The 26,839-nt window shown below is 42.4% G+C and overlaps 1 protein-coding gene across 2 annotated transcripts in view; it reads left to right on the top strand.

Annotated features, from left to right (window-relative positions):
* LOC129698163 (high-affinity choline transporter 1-like) overlaps positions 1-17,225 on the top strand; it is a 56,414-nt gene extending 39,189 nt beyond the window's left edge. Inside the window, exons 6-8 of one of the 2 annotated variants that reach the window (XM_055637099.1) lie at positions 9,910-10,063; positions 12,875-13,092; positions 15,639-17,225. In XM_055637099.1, the coding sequence (XP_055493074.1) occupies positions 9,910-10,063; positions 12,875-13,092; positions 15,639-16,271 (1,005 nt within the window). In that variant the 3' untranslated portion in view covers positions 16,272-17,225. The remainder of the gene's footprint in view (positions 1-9,909; positions 10,064-12,874; positions 13,093-15,638) is intronic. The other variant, XM_055637098.1, reaches the window with a different exon arrangement.
* The last annotated feature ends 9,614 nt before the right edge of the window (positions 17,226-26,839 follow it).

Below are 26,839 nucleotides of genomic sequence, written 5' to 3'. Positions count from 1 at the left end.
ATTCGGCTCTTCAAGCCAGCACCACCATTCATTGTGATCAGGGCTGATCGTCCCCAATCAATAACCCGTGCCTGCCTTCTCCGCATATCCCTTGATTCCACTAGCACCTAGAGCTCTATCTAACTCTCTCTTAAATCCATCCAGTGATTTGGCTTCCACTGCCCTCTGTAGCAGGGAATTCCACAAATTTCATATAATTTTATATGTTTCTATAAGATACCCCCTCATCCTTCTAAACTCCAGTGAATACAAGCCCAGTCTTTTCAATCTTTCCTCATATGACAGTCCCGCCATCCCAGGGATCAATCTTGTGAACCTATGGTGCACTGCCTCAATCACAAGGATGTCCTTCCTCAAATTAGGAGACCAAAACTGTACGCAATACTCCAGATGTGGTCTTACCAGTGTCCTATACAACTGCAGAAGAACCTCTCTACTACTATACTGAAATCCTCTTGTTATGAAGGCCAACATTCCATTAGCTTTTTCCACTGCCTGCTGTACCTGCACGCCAACTTTCAGTGACTGGTGTACAAGGATGCCCAGGTCTCACTGCACCTCCCCCTTACCTAACCTAACCCCATTGAGAAAATAATCTGCCCCCTTGGTTTTGCCGCCAAAGTGGATAACCTCACATTTATCTATATTATACTGCATCTGCCACGCATCTGCCCACTCACTCAACCGGTCCAGGTCACCCTGCAACCTCCTAACATCCTCTTCACAGTTCACACTGCCACCCAGCTTTGTGTCATCCGCAAACTTGCTGGTGTTGCTCCTAATTCCCTCTTCCAAATCATTAATATATGTGGTAAACAGTTACGGCCCCAACACCGAGCCTTGCGGCACTCCACTCGCCACTGCCTGCCATACTCTTTGCTGTGTTATACATCTTTTCTTTTAGTTTTATTCTATCCCTAACTTCTCTTGTCAGCCACGGTTGCCTCCTACTCCCCTTAGAATCTTTCTTCCTTTTTGGAATGAAATGATCCTGTGTCTTCTGGATTGTGCCCAGAAATTCCTGCCATTGCTGTTCCACCGTCATTCCTGCTAGTATCCCTTTCCAGTCTACCTTGGCCAGCTCCTCTCTCATGCCTTCATAATCCCCTTTGTTCAGCTGCATCATTGCCACTTCCGATTTAATCTTCTCCTTCTCAAATTGCAGATTAAAACTAATCATATTATGATCACTACCTCCAAGTGGTTCCTTTACCTCGAGTTCTCTTATCATATCTGCTTCATTGGACAACACTAAATCCAGAATTGCCTTTTCTCTGGTCGGCTCCATTACAAGCTGCTCTAAGAATCCATCTCGGAGGCATTCTATAAACTCTCTTTCTTGGGGTCCTGAACCAACCTGATGTTCCCAGTCTACCTGCATATTAAAATCCCCCATCACCATAGTGGCATTACCCTTGTTACATGCTAGTTTTAACTCCTGCTGCAACTTACACCCTACATCCAGGCTACTATTTGGGGGTCTGTAGATAACACCAATTAGTGTCTTCTTGCCTTTGCAATTCCTCAACTTAATCCACAGTGACTCTACCTCGTCAGTCCCTATGTCTTCCCTCGTAAGGGACTGAATTTAATTCCTCCCCATGAGAGCAACCCCCCCCCCCCCAATTCTCTGCCCACCTGCCTGTCCTTTCTATAAGATGTATAACCCTAAATATGAAGTTCCCAGACCTGATCCTCCTGCAGCCACGTCTCGGTAATCCCCACAATGTCATATCTACCAACCTCTATCTGAGCCTCATCTACTTTACTTCTTATACTTCGCACATTCAAATACAGTACTTTTAATTCCTTACGCATCTCACCATTCACATCGATTCACATCGGCAAAAACAGGAAAGTAGATTATTATCTGAATGGTGGCCGATTAGGAAAGGGGGAGATGCAACGAGACCTGGGTGTCATGGTACACTAGTCATTAAAAGTAGGCATGCAGGTGCAACAGGCAGTGAAGAAGGCGAATGGTATGTTAGCATTCATAGCAAAAGGATTTGAGTATAGGAGCAGGGAGGTGCTACTGCAGTTGTACAGGGTCTTGGTGAGACCACACCTGGAGTATTGTGTACAGTTTTGGTCTCCTAATCTGAGGAAAGACATTATTGCCATAGAGGGAGTACAGAGAAGGTTCACCAGCCTGATTCCTGGGATGTCAGGACTTTCATATGAAGAAAGACTGGATAGACTCGGTTTGTACTCGCTAGAATTTGCAAGAAGATTGAGGGGGGATCTTATAGAAACTTACAACATTCTTCAGGGGTTGGACAGGCTAGATGCAGGAAGATTGTTCCCGATGTTGGGGAAGTCAGAACAAGGGGTCATAGTTTAAGGGTAAGGGGGAAATCTTTTAGGACTGAGATGAGGAAAACTTTTTTCACACAGAGTGGTGAATCTCTGGAATTCTCTGCCGCAGAAGGTAGTTGAGGCCAGTTCATTGGCTATATTTAAGAGGGGGTTAGATGTGGCCCTTGTGGCTAAAGGGATCAGGGGATATGGAGAGAAGGCAGGAACAGGATACTGAGTTGGATGATCAGCCATGATCATATTGAATGGCGGTGCAGGCTCGAAGGGCCGAATGGCCTACTCCTGCACCTATTTTCTATGTTTCTATGTTTCTATCCCTTCTACACTTGGCCATACTCTTCTATCCCTTTGGGAGCTTTCTTTCCTGTTAATTCTGGGGTCATTAACTATCCCTTTACTCCCTTTCCCTTTAATTCCGTCCTTGACTATCCAATTTGACATCCCCCCTCTCTCCCCTTATTTAGTTTAAAACCACCCGTGTAGCAGTGGCAAACCTGCCTGCCAGAATGCCGGTCCCCCACCAGTTAAGGTGCAATTCGTCCCTTTTGTACAGTTCCCCCTTACTCCAAAACAGATCCCAGTGATCTAAGAATCTAAATCCCTGTCCCCTGCACCAGTTCCCCAGCCAAACATTCAGGTCCTGTATCTCCTTATTCCTGCTCTCGCCAGCACGTGGAACTGGAAGCAAACCGGAGATAACAACCCTGGAGGTGCTGCTTTTCAGCACGTTTCTGAGCTCTCTAAAGTCACGCTTCAGAATATTCATCCCCTTCTTTCCGACATCGTTTGTGCCAACATGCACTACAACTTCCAGCTGTACACCTTCGCCCTTGAGGATTTTCTGCACTCTGTCCATGACATCCTGGATCCTGGCACCCGGGAGGCAGCCCACCATCCTCGAATCCCGTCTGTTGCCGCAGAAACCCCAGTCCGTACCTCTCACAATGGAGTCTCCAACCTTCTCCAACATTCTCCTGCCTTCTCCCCATAATCCCTGACACCTGTACCAGTCAAGAATCTATCTATCTCTGCCTTAACAATATCCACTGACTTGACCTCCACAGCCTTCTGTGGCAAAGAATTCCACAGATTCATCACCCTCTAACTAAACAAATTTCTCCTCATCTCCTTCCTAAAAGAACTTTCTTTATTTCTGAGGATATGACCTCGAGTATGTCTAGTATAGAATGTGGAAGAGTATATTATATTCAAATACTGTAGTATAGTATGGGGAAAAATATAATCAGCCGCTATTACCAGAAGACCCAATGTTTATCCATAATCAAGGTTTAGAGGGATATGGGACAGATGTGGGCAAATGGGACAAGCTTGGATGGGGCACCTTGGTGGGCGTGGATGAGTTGGGCCGAAGGTCTTGTTTCCGTGCTGTATGACTCTACGACTCTTTAGATTACTGCACCTTAATTTGTCCTAATAGTCTCAGCATTGCTGCAGAATACGTATTAATCTGCTTCTAAATAATGACAATAACTGGCACCTTTAGACCACTTCAGAAGGCGTTCACATCGTTTGGTGGGACAGGCATCAGAAGTCAAGTGGCCTATTCCTGACCCACTCCTACTACTTCCCCTTTCTTACCCACTTTAGTGTCCATTACCTCCATTCACCACATTTCACGCAGCCTCAGCAAGGCCACCAACATAATCAAGGATCAGTCTCACCACGGACACTCCCTCTTCTTCCCTCTCCCATCAGGCAAGAGGTACAAAACTGTGAAAATGCATAACTCCAGATTCAGGGACAGTTTCTTCCCAACAGTTATCAGGCAACTCCACCATCTCCAGTTTAAATTCCATTTGGAATATTTGGGAGGACCAAGAAACCAAGAACCAAGAACCGAACCATCCTATCACCAACCATGAGAGCGTTCCTGACCTCTCATCTACCTCATTGGAGACCCTCAGATTATCAATAATCAGACTTTCCTGGACTTTGTCTTGCACTAAACGTTATTCCCTTTATCCTGTATCTGTATACTTTGGGTGGCTCGATTGTAATCATATATAGTTTTTCCGCTGACTGGATAGCATGCAACAAAAAAATCTTGTCATTGTACATTGGTGCATGTGATAGTAAACTAAACTAAACTTTAGTGGCCATGTATGAATGCTTGAATATCTCCTCATATTGTTTCAGATTTTGTTTTAAACGTGGTCATGGTTTATTTAAGTCAAATACATTGATTTATTCCATCCTCAACACTTTCATACAAACTCTTCCGAGCAGGGTTGATTCAGTCCTATAATCAGCTGCTATTACCAGAAGACCCAATGTTTGCCCATAATCGAGGTTTAGAGGGACATGGGACAGATGTGGGACAAGCTTGGATGGGGCACCTATGTAGGCGTGGATGAGTTGGGCCGAAAGTCCTGTTTCCGTGCTGTATGACTCTACAACTCTCTAGATTACTGCACCTTAATTTGTCCTAATAGTTTCGGCATTGCAGCAGAATACGTATTCATCTGCTTCTTAATAATGACAATGTACTATATAATCTCTTCCCACAATTGATTAGTACATTGCTGCGGCAATATCAATTTAATCTGGGTCATGGAAGTGTAATGTGGACATTTCTGGTCTTGGTCTCTATGAAGGTGTATGTGCACTTTTCTGTGCACCTTGCGTTGCTCATCATTCAGTTGTGTTATATAAATATTTTTGCCCTAGCTCTCCACCTGTGTGGAGCACTATTTCGCTGCCACCTCTCGTCTTGCTATGAACATTTTGCTACTGCAAATAGGGGCTATGGTGCCTCGCTTTCTTCAATTGAATATCCTGCTGCTCTGATTAGCTCACTTTTACTAAATTATTGCCATTGAAAAGGGAGCAGCGTTGGGCATTGTGGAGAGTTTTAAGTTGTAATCTGTAGTTCGAGGGCAGAGGTAGCGCAGTGGTGCAGTGGTGAGTTGCTGCCTTTGCGCCAGAGACTCGGGTTCAATCTTGACTACGAGTGCTGTCTGTACGGAGTTGGTACGTTCTCCCTGTGACCGCGTGGGTTTTCCCAGGTGCTCCGGTTTCTTCCTGCACTCTAAAGACATGTAAGTTTGTAGGTGAATTGGCTCCGGTAAAGATTGAAAATTGCCCCTAGTGTGTAGGATAGTGCTAGTTACTATCTACCTCGCTGGAGATCGTTGGACTATCTTTAATTGGACGTTACTGGACTTTACCTTGCACCAAACGTTATTCCCTTTATCGTGTATCTGTACACTGCAGATGGCTCGATTGTAATCACGGATACTCTTAATGCTGACTAGTTAACAAGCAACAAAAGTTTTTCAGTGTACCTCAGGACACGGGACAATAAACAAAACTAAAATTAAAAAAACAAAACTAAAACTATTGTCTGGGGTTATTAAAAAAACAAAACTAAAACTATTGTCTGGGGTTATTGCTGCTTGGCCAGACGCGGTAGCCCAAGGTCTTATTTCCGCACTTTATGTCTAAAGTCTAAAAGTAAAGAAAGATACTGGTGACAGCACAATTGTTCCTGACAAAAATATCACATGCCTTTAATGCTTATGTGACTGGAAGTAATGTCAGAACAACTGCTATCGATCAGTGTACTTCGGGGACATAATGTTCTGTGCTGGCTGGAATCCCTTTGTGATTTTAAAGGCCATTCCAATAGATGTAGCTATCTTCCTTGCCAGTTTGATGTTTAGATCTAGAATGCCTTGTAACACGGACTGGTTGTGCTTGTGATTTGGTCTTACATAAATTACATTATGCAATCTAAAAGCAGGCCAAAGTTGCAATGTTGTGGCAATTTTTCAAGAACAATTGACATGCCATCCATCTGTAGATTACAATTTATAACTCTCCACAATACCCAAAGATGGTGGTTTGAAGTAATTTTCCAACTTCCCTATTATTATTAAATGTGACATGGATAGTCCTGAAGCATACAAGTAAGATTGCCATGTCAACCAAATATGTGAAACTGTTTCCACTAAAAGGATTTCCTCTTGGGTTCACTTATGACTTCATTTTGAGCATTTTTATTCTCAACATGGACTTAACCATGTTATTCTCTAACAAACACCCCCACCTGCCTGATGCACGAGTGGAAGGATTCTTGTGCTTTGTCTTCACTCCCAAGATTTCCAATATAACTGCTCCTGGATTAGGCTGTCATCTTGTTCTGCTTTCCTCTCCGACAATGACTTGCCTTTCACGCACAGCGTTAATTTTTACCTTAGTGCCATGATCTGCACCTCAGATTTGCCCCTGTTAATTGCAAGCTTTTCAGTCTAACCCTATCCCAGCTTAAAATTCTGTTCATTGTATTCAGATCTTTTCAGTGTTTTGCTAATCTCTGCACCTCTCTAACCCTCTTGAGAGGGCTGGGCTTCTCCAATTCCAGCCTGCCATTCTTTACCCTATTCAATATTTGGTATAGAAAGTGCCTCTCAATTCATATTATATAACAGTATTCGATCATCGGCTGCGGGGGCTTTGATCATCCCGACTGCAGATAGTTTGACTGCCCCGACCTCGGATGAACAAGAGAAAGAAGTTTGAACTTTATTGCCTTCCATCACAGTGGGGAATGTGGAATCCACTGTGATGGGTGTTCATGTTAACTTTTATGTGGTTGTGTGTCTTGTTGTTTTTCACTTAGTATGGCTAGATGGTAACTCAAATTTCACTGTACCTTAATTGGCACATGTGACAATAAACTGACCTTGACCTTGAAACCTTGAAGCTTAAGAAGGGTTTGAAGAAAGGTCCCGAGCTGGAACATCACCCGATCATGTTCTCCAGTGAAGCTGCCTGACCCGCTGAGTTACGCCAACACTTTGCATCTTTTTTATTATACGATGATAGGTTAGTTTCCACAAAAAAAAAGCAAAGTGCTGGAATAACCTAGCGGGTCAGGCAGCATCTCTGAAGGACATGAATAGGTGACATTTCAGGTCAGGACTCTTATTCAGACTGCAGTGTTTTCAAGTTAGTTTCTATCCTGGTGTGGTGTGGAGGAGTGTATCGGCAGCGGCTCGACTACAGTCTGTCTGTCTTTTCTTTAATTTTTGTCCCGTTAAATGTATGTCTTGGCTCTAGTTTTTATTATTTTTCTTTAGCTGTGTTTATGTGGGGGGTGGGGTGGGTGGGGGAAACCGTTAGTCTCTTCCCTGTTCGGGGACCTGACTTTTTCCCTGTTGGGTCTCCGGTGTCGTTGGGCCTAATATCGTGGAGCCGGCTGCGGCCTCCGGCCGGGACCAACCTGAGGGCTCCAGTTGCGGAGCCTGCGGACTCGCTATCGCTGAGCTGGGCGTCTTCGGAGCGGGACGAGCTGTGGTGGCGTGCGGCTGTGAGCCGAATTCGGAGCTTCGGAGGCTCCGGCCGCAGGCCCGGTGGACAGGAACATCAGGAGCTCGCAGGTCACTGGTGGGAGACCGCTTTTCGGAGCAACCACAACGGCAACATCTCCCGCTGGAATTGTGGGGTTTAAAAGACTCAGAGCAGCGCCTAACAACGCCCGGCGTGGCTTAAATGGCCTCAGGACTTACCATCGCCCGCCGGAGGCTTTAACATTGGGAGCCCCAGTTCGCCTCGACGCTGCAGTTGGACTGCTGGACTGTGGGAGAAGAACAAAGGGAAGAGATAAGACTTTGCCTTCCATCACATTGAGGAGATGTTGGAGATCCACTGTGATGGATGTTTATGTAAACTGTGTTAATTGTGTTACATTACATTGGGTTTTTTTGTAATGTAAGACTAGAAAATGCAATTCCGTTCAAACCAAGCTGTTTGAATGACAATAAAAGGTATTCTATTCTATTCCTTTCTAGAAATAGTGTAAACTGCAAAAAAATACTCCTCTCCTTACAGTTAAAATACAATTCCAGTCACAATATGACAAGAAGGATAGAAAAGCACTGGGAAAGATGAAAAGAAACTATTCATTGTGAGAAGTGACTGAAAAAGTGAAAGGCATGTGCCCAGAAAAGAGATGGTTTAAAGGAGAGTAAATAAAGTTCTTTCAAATTATCAATGGATTAGTGAGGACTAGAGATAGAGAAGAAAAATCATTTTTTGGGGAGAAAACTAAAACTTAGATTTCAATTGTAACATAATCATAAATATTTATATATATGGGAGATACTTCGTCATCACTAGATGTATCCTCTACTCAACATGGTGCACGTACCTTCACTAGAAGAACAGTAGGTGTTCAAGGAGGCAGTTCACCATAATCTTCTAAAGGGAATGAGGGATGGTTAATAATTCCATGACAGCAACACCCAAATTCTGAGAAAAGAATAAATTAAGAAATTCTAACAGATTAATAGTGATGACCAACAAAAATGCACTTAACAGGAAGCAAGATAAGGGAGAAAGGAACATGTTTTGTGCGTCAAGTTAGATGTAGGTTGTGGCAGAAAATTTGTTTCTTTGGTGGCAAAACTACTGGTTTTGACTCAGTTAGTCTGAAATTAGCAATTGTTGTGCAGTAAGAATCTATACAGTCTAGAACTTCTCCAAGCTTAGATTTTCACTGTGATGACGTCAGATGGGCGTCATAGTGGCGTAGCTGTAGTGTTGTTGCCTTACAGCGTCAGAGACCCAGGTTAGATACTGACTAGGGTGTCGTCTGTATTGAGTTTGCATATTTTTCTTGTGAGCGCGTGGGTTTTTTCCTGGTGCTCTGGTTTCCTCACACCTTTCAAAGACATGCAAGTTTGTAGGTTAATTGGCTTTTGTACATTGTCCTGGAATGTAGGCACAGTCTCAGTAGGCCAAAGGGCCTGTTTCCATGCTGTATCTCCAAAACTAATAATAATAATAATAATAATAATAATAATAATAATAATAATAATAATACATTTTATTTATGGGTGCCTTTCAAGAGTCTCAAGGACACCTTACAAAAATTTAGCAGGTAGAGGAGGAAAAGCATGTAAGGGGAATGAAATAAATAGTAGAGACATGACTAGTACACAAAGTAAAGACAGAATTCAATTCAAAACACAATATGAGGCAATTAATGCACAGATGAAAAGGGAGAGGGACGTGGGTCTAAGGATAGGCAGAGGTGAAGAGATGGGTCTTGAGGCGGGACTGGAAGATGGTGAGGGACACGGAATTGCAGATCAGTTGGGGGAGGGAGTTCCAGAGCCTGGGAGCTGCCCTGGAGAAGGCTCTGTCCCCAAAACTGCGGAGGTTGGACTTGTGGATGAAGAGGAGACCGGCTGATGTGGATCTGAGGGACCGCGAGAGGGCTTTGGTGGTGGAGGGCTTTGTAGGTGGGGACCAGGATTTTGTAGGTGATCCGGTGGGAGATGGGAAGCCAAATAAACCAAAGACATACTTTCTCAATCTGCCATTGTTCATTTAGGGTACAATAACATTGTATGGTGTACAAAAAACATGTAATGAGTTAAAATACAACCAAAAGTTACTTTTTGAGTCAAAGTTAAATGTTGGAACTTTACTTAAATGTTATGTCCTTCTTAAAATTATTTCTCTGGTCAAGCATGAGAAATTTATGTACTAAAAGTTATTACTAAATTTAATAAAGAGCAGGATATCAAATTAATCCCAAACTGTTGTTTTTTCCACATCTAGATCTTGGGAGGCATCCCTTGGCAAGCATATTTTCAGAGAGTACTGTCTGCTTCCACTGCTGCACAAGCACAAATAATGTCCATCTTGGCTTCTATCTGCACAGTAGGACTAGCGATTCCATCTGTAATCTTTGGTGCTGTAGGAGCATCAACTGGTAATATGATTTTTTTAATGTATACTTTTTTAATGCCATATACATCTAGATTTGTTGTATATACATTTATAAAAATTAATAGACACATTCATTAATTTAAAGTCATAAAGTCAATGACTACTGCACAGGCTCGATGGTCAAAGGGCCTGTTTCCATGCTGTATCTCTAAACTAAGCTAAACTAAGCTGGTCTATGTTTTAAAAAATATTTTTTCATGAAACGCAGGGATTTTTAGTAAAATTCATCTTAAAATATTTTTAAATTATTTCACCATGTTCAGAAACCCCAACATGTCCTAAGGGAGTGACTTTTGGATTCATTGCACCCCAATCCGCTTGTCACGATGACTTTTAGTTTTGAAGATCCAGCAGCCCTCTGCAATTACATCAAAATAGTGCAACTATGTTTATTTCCTGGGCCAAATCCAGTAGGAACTAACCTATGTAGGAAGGAACTGCAGATGCTAGTTTAAACCAAAGATAGACTCTTTGCCTTAAATTATTGAAGCTGGGAAATAAAACTATAAAGTAATTCAGCACAGAAACAGGTCCTTTGGTCTATGCTGACCAAGGGGGTTCCCCATCTAAACAAGTCCCATTTGCTCACGTTCGGCCCATATACTTCTAAATCTTTCCCATCCATCCCCCTGTCTCATTGACTTTTAAATGCTGTTAGAGCATCTGCCTCAACTACCTCCTTTGGCAGCGTGTTCCATATACTCACCACTCTCTGACTGACAAAGTTGTCCCTGAGGTTTGTATTAAATCTTGCTCCTCTCACCTTAAACCAATATTCTCTTTTTTTTTATTCCCCTACTCTGGGTAAAAGACTCTGTGCATTCACCCTATTTATGCCTCTCATGATTTTATCCACAAATGACATTGTGCAGAGTTGCACAGAGGTAGAGTTGCTGCCTCCCAGCGCCAGACCCCGGTTTGATCCTGACCATGGGTGCTGTCTGTACGGTACGTTCTCCCTGTGACCGCATGGGTTTCTCTGGGTGCTCCGTTCTGTTCACATTCTAAAGACATGCATTTTGTAGATTAATTGGCTTCTATAAAATCTATATTACTAATAGTAAGATCTTAACCCCTTTTGACTCACTGCGATGTGATTTCCGAGAGAACGCCACCACTTACGGCTGTCATTTTTGGCCACCTCACTCAGAGCCCCCCTCCGCCGGACTGGACTGGAGGATTTTTCCCATAGATGAAAAATCAGATAGATATTAATGTTTAAAAGAAATCTCCATTCTCTCTGTTGCCCCTGCTGGTGGGAGAGGGGAGGGACTATAAAAACCTGGAAGGGGTGTTCCTTACTCAGTCTCTGCAAGATGGAGGAAGTGAGAGGGTCACGTCTCTCTGAGCTCTGAATAACACTGAACACATGTCTACTCAAATGTGAGTGCCCTTAATGTGGTTTGAAAATAAAAATATGGTTGCTTTGAAATGATGTACTGCAAAAAAAATGGCTGTTGCTGGTGGTGGTAACTGCTTTTAAATGGCTGCATTGCAAAAAGAAAATGGCTATGTTGGTGGTGGTAATTGCTTTGAAAGGCTGCACTGCAAAAAAAAATGGCTGTTGTTGGTGGTGGTAACTGCTTTGAAAGGCTGCATGGCAAAAAAAAAGGCTGTTGTTTTGCACTGAAGATTGATTTTAGATAAAACGCTACCACTTACGGCTGTGATTTTTGGCCATCTTACTCAGTTTCTCGTCACTCATCAGGTGCAGAGGATTCTTCTCATCAATGAAAAATAAAAGTGTTATTAGTGTTTTAAAAAATGTTGAGAATCTCTCTCCTGTCAATCACGCCATGAAGGCCACACCCCTTCCAGTTGGAGGGGGAGGGATTATAAAACCCATAAGTGTGGTTGTGGCTCAGTCTCTGCAAGATGGGGGAGAGAGGGGTCACGACTGTCTGAGCTGTGAACACACTGAATGTCTACTAAACTGTGAGTGTGGTGTTTATGTGGTGTTTTGTGTGGTTTTATAGTGGTTTTATGGTGGGTTCACCCTGCTTGAAATGATATGGAGCTGCATTTAAATGTGGTGGCCTTGCACCCTGCTTGAAATGGTATGAAACTGCACATGAATTTGGTTGTCTTGCACCCTGCTTGAAGTGGTAGGAAACTGCACCTGAATTTGGTGGCTTTGCACCCTGCTTGAAGTGTTATGAAACTGCAATTTAATTTGGTGGCCTTGACCATGCTTGAAATGGTAGGAAACTGCATTTGAATTTGGTTGCCTTGCACTCTGCTTGAAATGGAATTTCAAGGAATAGCCGTGAGTCAACTGCTAGCCCACCAGCCGTTAGTGAGCTGCCAGCACATCAGGATTGAGTGACTGAGCTGCCACCCCAAGAATCCATTTGGCCCACAATGTCCATACTAATCAGTCCCTTCAGCCCACAGTTCCCATACTAGCGCTCCAGAAAGCCCCCGCCCGGCTGGCCACCAATATTGGAATTGGTGGAGATGTGGAATATTGCGGTGGGGGACCAGCCCTCCCGTGTGAACATGGGACCCAACAGGTCCCACTTAGTCTAGTCTAGTAGTCCCTATATATGTAGGATTTAATTAGTGTCCAGGTGATTGCTGGTCAGCATGGACGTAGTGGGCCGAAGGCCCCGTTTCCACACTGTTTCACTAAACTAAACTAAACTAAAACTAAAATAAAACTCAAATTAAACTAAACTAAACAAGTTTAAATTTGTACCACTTTGAATATCAGGCGCTTGTGATACTACTAAATGGAGGATTATATTTTAATGTAAGTTGTTAACTAACATTTTTTTTTAATACATTAATGCAGATTGGAATCAGACTTCCTATGGTCTTCCAGACCCAACAGGCAGGAATCAGACTCAGATGATATTGCCTTTAATTCTACGGTACCTTTGTCCAAGTTATATTGGATATTTTGGCCTCGGAGCCATCTCTGCTGCGGTGATGTCATCAGCTGATTCCTCCATCCTATCAGCAAGTTCCATGTTTACTCGGAATATTTATCAATTGGCATTGAGGAATGAAGTGAGCATGCCTTAACCTACAAGTCTTCAAATTTGTGTACTGCACTTGTTTATTTTATTTCATGATGTTTCTTATATTTCACCCAGTAATACATTTTCATTAAATTTGCAATGATTGTTCAGTACGGAATACGGGAAATTAATCCAACCTATTCAATCATGTTAACTTTCAAATGTATTAATTATTACGATTGAAGGTTGCTGAAATGTTTCAATATATATTATTTTGTTTAATGTCAAATTAAATTCTCAATTGGTCAACATCTTAAGACTGAACACCAGGCTGAGTAGATACACAGTCAATTGGTTTCCAGGAACTCAAGGTAATATTAATAGTGATCATGCTGGCAACGATTAATGAAAAATAAACAAAATGTTGGAGTAACTCAGTGGGCTCCGGCAGCACCTCTGGAGAACATGACCCAAAACATCTCCCAGACCATCACGCCAGTCAACCACCCTTCCATTGACACTTCCATCTATACTTCACTCTGCCTCAGTGAGGCACCAGCATAATCAAGGATAAGTCTTACCCCAGATTCAGGGAGATTTTCTTCCCAGCCGTTATAAGGCAACTGAACCATCCTATCGCCAACTAGAGAGTGGTCCTGAACTACTATCCACCTCATTGGAGACCTTTGAACTGTCCTTAATCGGTCTTAACCGGACTTTCAAGTCAAGAATCAAGAGTGTTTTTTGTCATATGTCTCAGATAGCACAAAGAAATTCTTACTTGCAGCAACACAACAGGATATGTAAACATAATACACAATATAATAACCAAGAAAAAAAATCAGTGTGTGTATACATATATACATACACATAAAACACAAACAAACAATAATAGTACAATAGTCTACGTAGTTCAGAGCTTATTTGGACTTTAACTTGCACTAAATGTTATTCCCTTCATCTTGTATCTGTACCCTGTGGATGACTTGATTGTAATCATGTACAGTCTTTCTGCTGACTGGATAAGCCCTCCCTTCACCACCCCCAGTTTAAATTCCATTTGGAATATTTTGGAGGACCAAGAAACCAAGAAACCAAGAAAGCTCGCAACAAAAACGTTTTCACTTTACCCCGTTACACATGACAGTAAACTAAACCAAACTAGCCCAAAATCTAAGTATCTAATCTAATAAACAAACTAATCTACATTTTATCTCTGTTTGCCTTGCTGTCACCTTCTCCTAACTAACAATGATCTATTCTACATTTTCCTTGACCTGCATTCCCTTTGTCCTGGTTTCACACCTTACTCTTCCTTATCTATGCACATCCTTATCTATGCACCACCCACTCCCCTGACATCAGTCTGAAGAAGGGTCACACCCAAAACTTCGCCCATTCCTTCTCTCCAGAGATGTTGTCTGTCCCGCTGAGTTACTCCAGCACATTGTGTCATTTTTTGGTAATGTAGCATCTGAAGTTCTAGTGTCTATTGGCAATTATTAATGTTAAGTTGGGTCAGAGACCAATCAATTCAGGTAAGTCATAGAGATAAAAACATGCAGTGTCTTTTCTTCAGGACTGTACTTGGTACAGCTGTCCACATCCCATGAGCAAAAACATTCAGAGTTAAAGTACCCTGTTCATTTACCTTGTTTCACTCATAAAAAATTTGCAAACGTGTTAAAATAAGTTCTATTTGATGGTTTGAACCGCAATGCATGGGAGGTTGTTGTATGACACTTTTATGTATATATAACCAAGGGCAGTGGGCAGGTGCTATAGACCTGCACGGGAAGGTAGAAGCTCCTGCCCCCATGAGTCTCAGGCAGATGGGGCTTGTCAGCTTGGGAAGGCTGGAGAGGAGAGGGCTGAATCTAGGAGAGGGAAACCTCTGCCTTGTGGCCATATCCAGTTATGGAAAAGGCTCCAGGAGTAAACCTCAAGAAAATCCGGAGTCAGAGCCCCTAAGGCAGTTTGTAATTATGTACACCCTCGCTCTGGCAGCTCCTGTGACAGCGCTGATGCCAAACTGTAAAGGGCCCGTCCCACTTGGGCGTCATTTGCGCACAAGGATTTTGATAATCCCAAAATCTTGGGGCGTCTCACGCTACCGTGTGTCACTGCCTATGTCACCATGTGCCATACGCGCCTCATGCATACCACATGAGCGTTACAACTTAAATAATGTTGCATAAATGACGCGCAAATGATGCCAAGTGGCCCTTAATGGCCCTGCTGTGCCTATAGATCGATCAGCGACATGGAGAGGGGGGGATGAGCTGCATGGGCAACAGCCTGTCCTCCATATGTCATCGCTCAGGCTTGCATCCGACCACCTCCCATGGTCAGTCATGACCGAGAGGGGCCTACTACTACAACTATAACCAAGGGTTGCATCTCTAAACCAGGGGACTAGAGGATGGAAGGGTACAGATTAGAGGATGGAAGGGAACAGAGGAGCAGCATGTAAATGTTTTCCTTGTAGAAGCAATTCAACAACCATGATCGCATCGTATAATTTAACATTCTCAAGTTTACTCATTAAGAACTGTTAATCAGTGTCTTTTCTTTCCCTAATTATGTGTGTTACAGGCCACGGATAATGAACTGGTGTGGGTCATGAGAGGAGCTATCATTTTATTTGGAGGAGTAGCGGCAGGAATGACGTGGTTGTCCAATTCTGTCTATGGATTGTGGTATCTGAGCTCGGATCTTATCTTTGTTCTTCTTTTCCCACAACTGTTGTCCGTACTCTTCATCAAGGGAAGTAATTCATACGGCTGCATCACTGGTTACATCTTTGGTCTGATCCTGCGTGTTGGGGGCGGTGAGCCATACCTGCGCCTACAACCATTTATCTGTTATGCCGGGTGTTATTTGGATATTCAGTTTCCAGGTGGGCCAATTTACGTTCAAAGATTTCCATTCAAAACAATGTCGATGTTGTCATCTTTGCTGATAAATTTAAGCGTTTCGTATTTGACCAAATATCTTTTCAACAATGGAATGTTGCCTCGAAAGCTGGACTTTCTTGAAAACTTTTTTACCAAGCCTACAATGGAAAAAATAAATAAAGTAACCCCACTTAACGATGGTAGCATTGATGACGAGGAAGATGCATCTTTAGATAGAGATACAGAAGATTCCCATGATATTCCTCAGCCGAGCGAAAAACCGGTTACTGATGAAGTTGCAGAACCAGTAATTAAAACAGTAGATAACTGACAATTCACTCAGTTACAGATAACTTCAAACATGGATATTGTTACAAAAATGTATTACACATGATGAAAATGCCTAGTGGTTTTGGGACGCAAGGATATGTCAACAAATAAAACAAAACTCTCTGTAAAACATTTAAAACCAGTGGACTAAAAATCCCAATTGAGTCAATTATTAGCAGTTAGCTATCATCTGTTAGTTATTGTTCAGTTTACTTTACAAGACAATTTTCATTTATATAGCACCTTTAACATAAGGAAACATCACAATGTATTTCCCAGAAGTATAATTAGATAAATAAGTAAATTGAAGCAAGCCACATTAGGGTAAATGCTTGATCCAATGGTTTTAGCTAACATCTCTAACACAGACATGTCTTTAAAAGAATTGAGTAGTTTAGAATGGGAATTATAGTTTTAAGTCCCCCAAAGTAGCGAAGGAAGTAGAGGTATGAGACCAATGTTGGAGGAAAGCAGAGTTCTCAGAAAATTGCATTGATGAAACCTGGTCAGTGATGAGGCTCTGGTGGAATTTGAACATGACCATGATATTTTTAAGAGCAATGTATCGCTGGACCAGGAGCCAAAGTGGGTGAAGGAACTCATGTGTTGTTGAGTGAATAAAACACTCAAGGATGCACAGTACAATGTGGACAGCACCTCTGCTTAAAATAATGCAGAGAAGATCAGAGGCTGACCAGGGGTAGTGAAATAATCAGATCAAAAAGTTACCTAAATATATGATGTAGTATGCAGGTGTGTGATATTAAGAAAAGGAAATGTACCGTACTTGCAATAAAAACAGATAGCATTTGGAGCTAGCAACGAGGTCACATATAGTCCAGTTCAGGAAAAGATTGATGTCATTGGATGCTTATTTATGACTTTTTTGCCACATCTACTTTAATTCAATAAAGCTGACATTCTTTGATTTAAAAAAAAAATCAGTCCTGAATGTTCCTGTTATCTCTTCTGTCGAATTACCTGTGGTAGTTAAGGTTTTAATATCTATATTATCTCCAATCACTAATGCTCACCATTAATTGGATGGGTCAATATTTGCAAGAGGTAAATTAAATGTGATTGGTGAAAAGTGATAAACAACAGGCTGATTCATAATGTATGCAGTTAATTTGCCATCTTATTTAGTTTTATTTACTCTTAATCAGTCCAAGGTGTTTAGTCCAAGATACTTCAAAAATTCTAACATTGAGATCAGCTCCTCCTGTAACACACATTGTGTACAAAATTGTATGAGGCATAGATAGGATAGACATTCAGAAACATTTTCCCAGGATAGACAAATCAAATACTAAAGGGTATAGCTTTAAGGTGAGAGGGTCAAAGTTTAAAGGAGATGTGCGGGGCAAGTTTTTTACACAGAGGGTGGTGAGTGTGTGGGCACACTGCGTAGGATGGTGGTTGAGGCAGATAAGATAGTGGCATTTTAAGAGACTTTTGGATAGGCACGTGGATATGCAGGAAATGAAATGGAGGGATACGGATATGGAGGGATAAGAATTGGTCTGAACATCATATTTGGCACAGGCATTGTGGACCAAAGGGCCTTTTCCTGTGCTATATTGCTCAATGTTCGATGTTCTATGATTGCACAAATACATAAACGCCATGCGCTTTATAAAACCGTTGAATATTGGTGAACATGCAGACTAATACAGAGGTAAAATGGATACTTATCCTCTCTGCAGTTGCCTTGAGTGACACAACTCCCAAATCCCTCGTGTTTATTGGTGCCTGTGCCAGACCATAGAATCACACAACAGGGAATCAGGCTCTTCGATACAACCTCGTCCATGCCAACCAGGATGCCCCATCTAAGCTAGTCCCATTTGCCCGCATATCTCTCTAGACCTTTCCTATCCACGTACCTGTCCAAATGTATTTTAAATGTTGTTACATTACAACTATGGTACTATTAACCAATTGAAGAAAGATTACAGGTGGCCAACGTTTAGTGGGGTATAGAAACAAGGAGGTCTGAAGAAGGGTCCCAACCTGAAATGTCACCTATCCATTTTCACCAGACCCACTGAGTTACTCCAGCATTCTGTGTCCATCTTTAGTATAAACCAACATGTGCAGTTCCTTTTTATTACATTAAGGTGATAGGATTTTATTCTAAAGAAATAATTTCTTCTTTGTTTGACGTGCTATAAGTTATTTTCCTGCTTCACAGTGTGTTGCTGAAAGCTACTAGTCTTGCATTTTGTAATGGGGCCCATGCTTGGTGTGGTATCAGTTCTCTTCTAGACATTTAGTATTGGGAGGCAGACGAAGAGGAGGAGTTGTAACTTCCCTGTGAGAGTTATTGAAGGAATCTAGGAAACCCCCTTCTGCACCACTAACAATAATTCCTCTCTCCCCCAGCCATTCAACCATACTCACACATTTTGAATACAGAGAGAAGCATTAATCAAAGTAACACCTCCTCGTAATGTCACGTCATCTTTCATATTGTTATACTCTTAAACGCACAGAGAAGGGGAATTGAGAACCAGAGCACATAGGTTTAAGGTGAGGGAGGGAAAGATTTAATAGGAATGCTGAGGGTAACCTTTTTCACACAAAGAATGATGGGTGTATGGAACGTGGAGGAGATAGTTGAGCAGGTACTCAACATTTAAAAAAACGTTTGGATAGGTACATGGATAGAATAGATTTGGAGGGATATGGACCAAATGAGGGCAGCTTGGACTAGTGTGGATAGGACATGTTGGTCAGCATGGGCAAGTTGGGCTGAAGGGTCTGTTTCCACGTTGTGTAACTATGATTCTATGAACATGATGCCAAGTTAAACTAATCTCCTCTGCCTGCATGTGTTCTACATTCCTCCACACCATGTGCCCAAGTAAAAGCCTCTTAAATGCCACAATTGTATATGCCTCCACCCCCACCCCTGGCAGCACATTCCAAGCACACACCACTCTATAACAGATGTGCCCTGCACAGCTCTTTTAAATGTTGCCCTTCTCACCTTAAAGCAATGCCTTCTAGCCCATAGATCAATAGATGTTATTGATCTCCTGCAAATGGTGCCTGACAGCAATTCTGAGAGGAAAGGAAATTAAACTCACTACAGAGCAGGTGTCTTGGTAGTCAGTGAAGTGCCATCCTTTCATCATCTGAAAACTTAAACCATTGTCATAGCAACAATACAGTAATATGACTATATTCAAGTTAGAATTAAGCACATTAAGCAGAGAAACAACAAAGCAAGGCATTCCCTTGTCGTTGCTACACTACTTCGTGGTTGAGGAGGTGGTGAGAAGTTCCAATATAGAAGATGCTGCAAGAGCCTTTAAAAGGACTAATTGTTGGACAATGATAAGCAGAAAATGTCTCCTCATGACATGACGGCGGATTCAGCAAATATTCCTTTTACTACACGCAATGGTCGAGAATGCCGTAATTGATAAACTCTCCCCAGGATTTTGACTGTCCCCTTGAATTTATTATCCACAATGCTTCAAGTTAAAAAGCACTTGGATGCAGTCCAGGTTACCTAAATGGGGTTTGATTGGATGAATATCAGAGAGGTAAGAAATATGGTAATTACTTGGAAAGGAGACAGGATAATGTAATTTAAAAGATTGCTTTTCCTCATATAGCTGTGCTTCCCATTTGAGAAACATAGCTAAGCAAAACAAAGTAACAGATGAGTCACAGATAACATCATTCAGTCAACTAGGATGGACTCAATGCCTTTCCCTAGTTTGAAAGTCATACAGAAGTTTGAAATTCCTATGAATTGGTGCTATTGGAAGTGTATCTGTCTCCTCAGATCCTGGTGAACTTCTACTGCTGCACCATCGAGAGCATCCTTACCAACTGCATCACAGTATGGTATGGCAACTGCTCTGTCTCCGACCGGAAGGCATTGCAGAGGGTGGTGAAAATTGCCCAACGCATCACCGGTTCCACGCTCCCCTCCATTGAGTCTGTCCAAAGCAAGCGCTGTCTGTGGAGGGCGCTCAGCACCGCCAAGGACTGCTCTCACCCCAACCATGGACTGTTTACCCTCCTACCATCCGGGAGGCGCTACAGGTCTCTCCGTTGCTGAACCAGCAGGTCGAGGAACAGCTTCTTTCCGGCGGCTGTCACTCTACTCAACAACGTACCTCGGTGACTGCCAATCACCCCCCCCCCCCCCGGACACTTATTATTTTTATTCAAATCGTTTGCTATGTCGCTCTTCAAGGGAGATGCTAAATGCATTTCGTTGTCTCTGTACTGTACACTGACAATGACAATTAACATTGAATCTGAATCTGTAAGAGAAAGATTCAGTCCATCACGTCAGATCATAGATCAGCAAACAATAAAGTATTTTTAGCATGCCTAACATTAAATACAAAGGTTTGTATACCTGTACACATATGCATGTGTATAAAATGATGAAAGGAATAGATCGGGTAGACTCGCAGAATCTCTTGCCCAGAGTAGGGGAATCGAGAACTAGAGGACATAGAAGTTGAAGGGGAAAAGATAGGAATGTGAGGGGTACCTTTTTCACACAAAGGGTGGTGGCTGAATGGAACGAGCTGCCACAGCAGGTACTTGGGGCAGGGACTATCACAATGTTTTAGAAACAATTAGAAAGGTACTGTACATGGATAGGACCGGTCTAGAGGCATATGAGCCAAATGCAAGCAGGTGGGACAAGTGTAGATGGGACATGTTGGTTGGTATGGGTAAGTTGGGCCGAAGGGCCTGTTTCCATGCTGTATGACTATGATTCTATGACTCTATTAGAGTTCATATTTTAAGTTTTTAAAGATGCTCGGCTTAAATTCAATGTTATTTAAAGTTCCCAGTGAATGCTTATTTTCTTTCTTTATGACGTTTTAATGTTATGACATTATAAGATGCACAGTGACAACCATCCAAGCATTAGGTTGAATCTGAAGAACTTCATCTTAGGCTCTGTATCTATTAAGCTTCCCAACCAGCATTGCTCTTGAGGATACATCATTAATTCAATCATCACCATTACCAATTCCCATTGCACTAGAGTGTCAGCCTTGATCTTGTGCCCATCCTCAAACCCATGGCCGATTCAAAAGAGTGCAACCATATAAGCTGAAAAACAAAACCTGGTAGAAGTGTGATAGGCACAATGGCTCCTCATACCTGCTCCATTATTTAATACTAATGTAGTGGATTTTTACTTCATAATGATTTTCCTGCACTGACTCCCTAGATCTTTGATTCACTTAACATCTTAGAAGTCTGTTGATCTCCAATTTAAATATTTTCTGCAACTGAGCTTGGGTAGAGAATTTATAACACTCTGGGTGTAGTAAGTTTAGTTTAGTTTAATTTAGTGATACAGTGTGGAAACAGGCCCTTCCTCCCACTGTTTCAGACAAATATGCCCCATGTACACTAGTCCCACCTGCCCATGTTTGGCCCATATCCCTCTAAGCCTTTCATATCCATGTACCTGTCCAAATGTCTTTTAAATGTTGTTATGGTACCTGCCCCAACCATCTCCTCTGTCAGCTCATTCCATATACATATCTTTCTCTTCTCACCATAAACCTATGGACCCTGGTTCTTGATTCCAAATCTAGAAACACATTTATGTACTCAGTGAATTCATCCTCCACACAATTACTGTTCATTTGATTTATCCACTCTATATGTAGATTGAAATTCCCCATGATTATTGCATTGCCATTGTTACATATACCTCCATGTTTTTGATTAATATAATGCCTTACATATCATTATTGATTGGGCTCCTATATACAACTCCAACAAATGTTGACCGATACTTGGAGTTTTTAATCTCGATTCAAATTCTTAGCCTAAGAGCTAAGCCTCTTTTTCTTCACTGTCTTTATCTCTTTCTTTAATGTCAGGGATGTGTTGCCTCTTTTTATATTTTCCCCATCTTTCCTACATTAAACATCCCAAAATATTCAATCCCACGCTTTGTCACTTCATAACAATTTTCCGGTAATGAATACCAGCAGAGACTGCACTTCCTGAGGGTGCTCAGGAAGAACAACATCACTCAGGGGTGATTGGTTGGATATCAACCTTGTCTGAATGAAAGTATATTCACCTCAGATTTGAAGTCTCCTTCACTCATCCCTCTCCAAAGATTCAATATCCAATCCCAGGTATGCACGATTTGCAGTAAAATACTACACATGTGCTAGGTTCTGGAGTTTAATTTAACATCTCTGATGCTTGCAAAGGAAAATGGCAATTGCAGGCCATACCTGCAACGGACATCTCCCACCCCGGACACTCCGCCGGTTTGCCACCTCTGCCATCATACAGACGGTACAGATCCACAAGGACAAGGACAAATACCCAAAAATTTTTTCCACCCCACTGCTATAAAAGCACTAAATGTAGCCGGCACCAGGAACGCACATCGATACAGACTAAGGGACTGTGGTCAGGCCTGAAATCGACCCATACCTGGAGGGTTGGGTGTGTATGCGTGCTTCCGTCTGTGATATTATTTCTTGCTTATCTTTGGCATTTTACCGTGGATGTTTCGTTCTAGTTTTAGAAATGTTTGAATGCTGCACCACTGGCTGCACATTTTAAATTTCGTAGGTACAACTTACCATTTTACAATGACAATACCGAAGCCATTCTATTCTACAAACTATATCAATAGTAATAAGTTCAAATAGGCCGGGGTGACTGGTTGGAATACCCACCTTGTCTGAATGAAAGGAATGTACAAACTCTGTGCAGTCTCCAGGGGCGGATTAAGGCTCAAAGATTCAATAGCCTGACCCAGGTATGCACGCCCCCCTCCTTACCACACATGTGCTAGGTCCAGTTTTAGTTGTTGATCTCTGATGCTTGCAAAGGAAAATGGCAATTGCAGGCCATACCTGCTACGGACCCCAAATATATTTCATCCGCCGGAAGAGCCACCTCTTCAATACAAACTAAGCCAAGCTTGGGCTACATAAAGTTCTACAAAAATGTAATACAACATCTATTTTAATATTTCACAAGTTAAATGTATCAATGTTCCGATATTCATGACCTGAAAGGCATTTTTCTACATTTCATTTATGCAAAATCACTGATAACATCCTCGAAATTAATACTTCTCAGAATGTCTGCTTGAATTGTTAATATACACTGTGAGTCGAGTCTTTCTTGAAGCATAACTGATCTATTTGGGTTTTTTACACGTTTCAGTTGTGAGAAAGACCTCTCTGTTGTGCAGTTGGTGACCATTAATGTTAAAAATATTCTTAAGGCAATTTCAACATTTGAAAAGGCACTCAGATAAGGGACGACTATGTACACTAATTAAATAAAGGATCATTGAAGCTGTATGACATCTTGCCAGTGCAGTGGTCTTAGATTTCCAAGGATAGTGCACACATCATGTCTGAGGCACAGAGGTCAGTCGAGAATATTCCACAACAGGAAACATGTGACTGTGTTAATGATCTTACTGACCAACAGAGGTCAGAGTGCTCTGCGCCAGCAGTGCCCCTTGTGGTACACCTGGGAAGATAACCCCAGGGTGCACCATGATCATGAAACAGAACATTATGATCAATTTGCACTAGTTTTATCAATTTTTTTTTTTTTTACAAATCTTCATTCGTTTTTTTTTTCTTTTCACCCTTTTCCCAACTTTGTGGTGTCCCCTTTGGCCCTGGTGCCCTAAGCACGTGCTTAGTCTGCTTAATGGTTAATCTGCCCCTGCAGGCAGCACCTATAGTCAAGATTGAACCCAGGTGTGTTCTCTGGTGTGTAGGGTAGCAACTCCATCACTGTGCCACTGTGCTGCCCATATGCTGGCCAATATTTGTATATTTACCCCTCAACTAATATCACAGAATAAAACAATCTTCTCATAGTTTTGATTGCTGGTTGCGGGAACACAAAATGGCTGCTGCGTTTCTGACTACAGTTCAAAAAGCATTGCAGTAAGTTTGAGGTTTTCACAGCTGGTACTTTTGGTTCATTTCCTACCATGAGAGTACTTGGAATAGTTTCTTATCGATGTGAATATGCTACTGTTTTTACCCAAATCTGAAGCCTTTTTGTGGTCAGAGCACCAAAGAGATCTTCAATTATCGGCCTTGCTAAATGGATCAACTGTGTGAAACTCTTTCTTCAGTCAGAACAGGTAAATGGTTTGTCTCCAGTTTAAAGATGCCGATAGCTTTCCCAGCTTGAAGGCAAATTGAGATAAAATCACAAAATACTTTAAAAACATTTAGACACAGCAACATTTATTGGTCTCAAAACTGTGTAGATTTACTGTCAAGTGGGGCTACTAGATTTATACCACTGCATTGGAATCAAATGTTATTTTATTTTACAAACTGATGTTATATTATATATATATAAAATATTACACAATACAGGTACAGGTATGTGTTTCAATGTTAACTCTTTGCATTTTAGATTAGTTTAGTTTAGTTTAGTTTTGTTCAGTTTAATTTAGTATAGTTTAGTTTAGTTTATTAACCATATAACCATATAACCATATAACAATTACAGCACGGAAACAGGCCATCTCGACCCTTCTAGTCCGTGCCGAACACATAATCTCCCCTAGTCCCATATACCTGCGCTCAGACCATAACCCTCCATTCCCTTCCCATCCATATAACTATCCAATTTATTTTTAAATGATAAAAACGAACCTGCCTCCACCACCTTCACTGGAAGCTCATTCCACACAGCTACCACTCTCTGAGTAAAGAAGTTCCCCCTCATGGTACCCCTAAACTTCAGTCCCTTAATTCTCAAGTCATGTCCCCTTTTTATTTATTATACTCACATGTACCAAGGTCCAGTGAAAAGCTTTTGTTTGCATACCATCAAAGAAAAGTTGAAATAGAGATATCAGAATGAGTGGAGCAATTGTAATAGATGAGAGCAGATCCTCTTCTGGGACCAGAATGCAAAGAGTCGCCTGGATCCAGGGCCATCTTACCAGAAGCAAGTATTCATAGGTCCCCTGGGTCATGACCAAACATGGGTGATGCATCCTAGTTGTTGGCTTCTTGCTCCAAGCCTCGGCTGGAGCAGCGCCACTTGTGGTTGAAGACACCAATGCGGGAGTGACAGTCTCTGTCGCAAAGGTCACATTTGTGTGTGGTCTCTGGTTTGTTGAAGTTGCTGCGCTCCTTTCTGCGTGCCTGCTTGTTTGCCGCTGCGTTCAACAGTTTCTCTTCCCCCGTTTTGAGATGTTGGTTCAGGGTATCTCTCCACCTCGTGCGGTCAGCTGCAAGGCTCTCCCAGGACTCCACATCGATGTCGAGCTCCTTCATATCTCTCTTGCCGACATCCTTGTAACGTAGCTGGGGGCGGCCGATGACTAACCTCCCAGATGTCAGCTCTCCATAGAGGATGTCTTTTGGAATACGGAATACCTTGGTGAGGTCAATGAAAGCAACATACAGAGGCATCCGCTGTTCTCTACACTTCTCCTGGAACTGGTGAAGGGAGAAGACCATGTCTACTGTTGATCTTCCAGCTCGGAAACCGCACTGTGACTCTGGATAGACACGTTCTGCCAGCTTCTGCAGACGGATCAAGATGACCCGAGCAAAGACCTTGCTGATGATGTTGAGGAGGGAGATGCCTCTGTTATTGTTGCAGTTGCTTCTCCCGCCCTTGTTCTTGTAGAGGGTAATGACCGTGGCATCCCTCATGTCCTGTGGTCCAGCTCCTTCTTGCCAGCACTGGCAGGGAACTTCATAGAAAAAGGAAGCAGTAAGGTAGTCTTGCAATGCTTGATCAGGTCAGGGGGAATCCCGTTGCTGTCTGGGGCCTTGCCTAATGCCAGGCTGTCAATGGCCTTTGCTGAGCTCTTCCACCGTCGGCTCTGCGTCTAACTCATTCATGGTCGGCAGGCACTCGATGGCATTAAGGGCTGAGGGGGACACAGTGCTCTCTTTCGTGTAAGGGTCGGAGTAGTGTTCCACCCATCTCTCCATCTGCTGCCATTCGTCTGTGATTACTTCCCCATTGGAGCATCTGAGGGGGGCTGTCTTGCGCTAGACTGGTCCTAGTGCCTTCTTAATGCCATCGTACATTTCCCTGATGTTCCCTGTTACGGCGGCCGTCTGGATGTCCTCGCTAAGCTGTGTCCAGAAATCATTGGCACAATGCCTGGCAGTCTGCTGAACCTTGCCCCTGGCATCCCTGAGGATCTGCAGGTTCTTCTCATTGGCTGATCGCTTGTACTCGGCTAGGGCGGCGTGCTTGGCTTCGATGACGGGAGTCATCTCGGTCGACTTGCCCTCAAACCAGTAGTGTGTCTTCGAGGTCTTCTTCCCAAAGCTAGCCAAGGCTGTGTGGTGCATGGTGTCCCGCAGAATTTCCCACTTCTCTGTTGCAGAGTCTCAGGACACGAGGTGCCAAGTTCTACAATAGAATAGAAATTAAACTACAATAGAAATGGAAATTAAATGAAAATGCAATGAGCTGTTTGGCCTGCCCTGTGCTTGAAACAGCAATGGAAATGGAAATTAAATGAAAATGTAATGGGCTGTTTGGTCTGCCCTGTGCTTGAATCTGCAATGGAAATGGAAATGAAAA

The sequence above is a fragment of the Leucoraja erinacea genome, chromosome 6 (assembly GCF_028641065.1).
Source record: "Leucoraja erinacea ecotype New England chromosome 6, Leri_hhj_1, whole genome shotgun sequence".
Taxonomy (NCBI): Eukaryota; Metazoa; Chordata; class Chondrichthyes; order Rajiformes; family Rajidae; genus Leucoraja; species Leucoraja erinaceus.
Note: the sequence above shows the minus strand (reverse complement) of the source record. Positions and strands in the feature narration are given on the sequence as shown.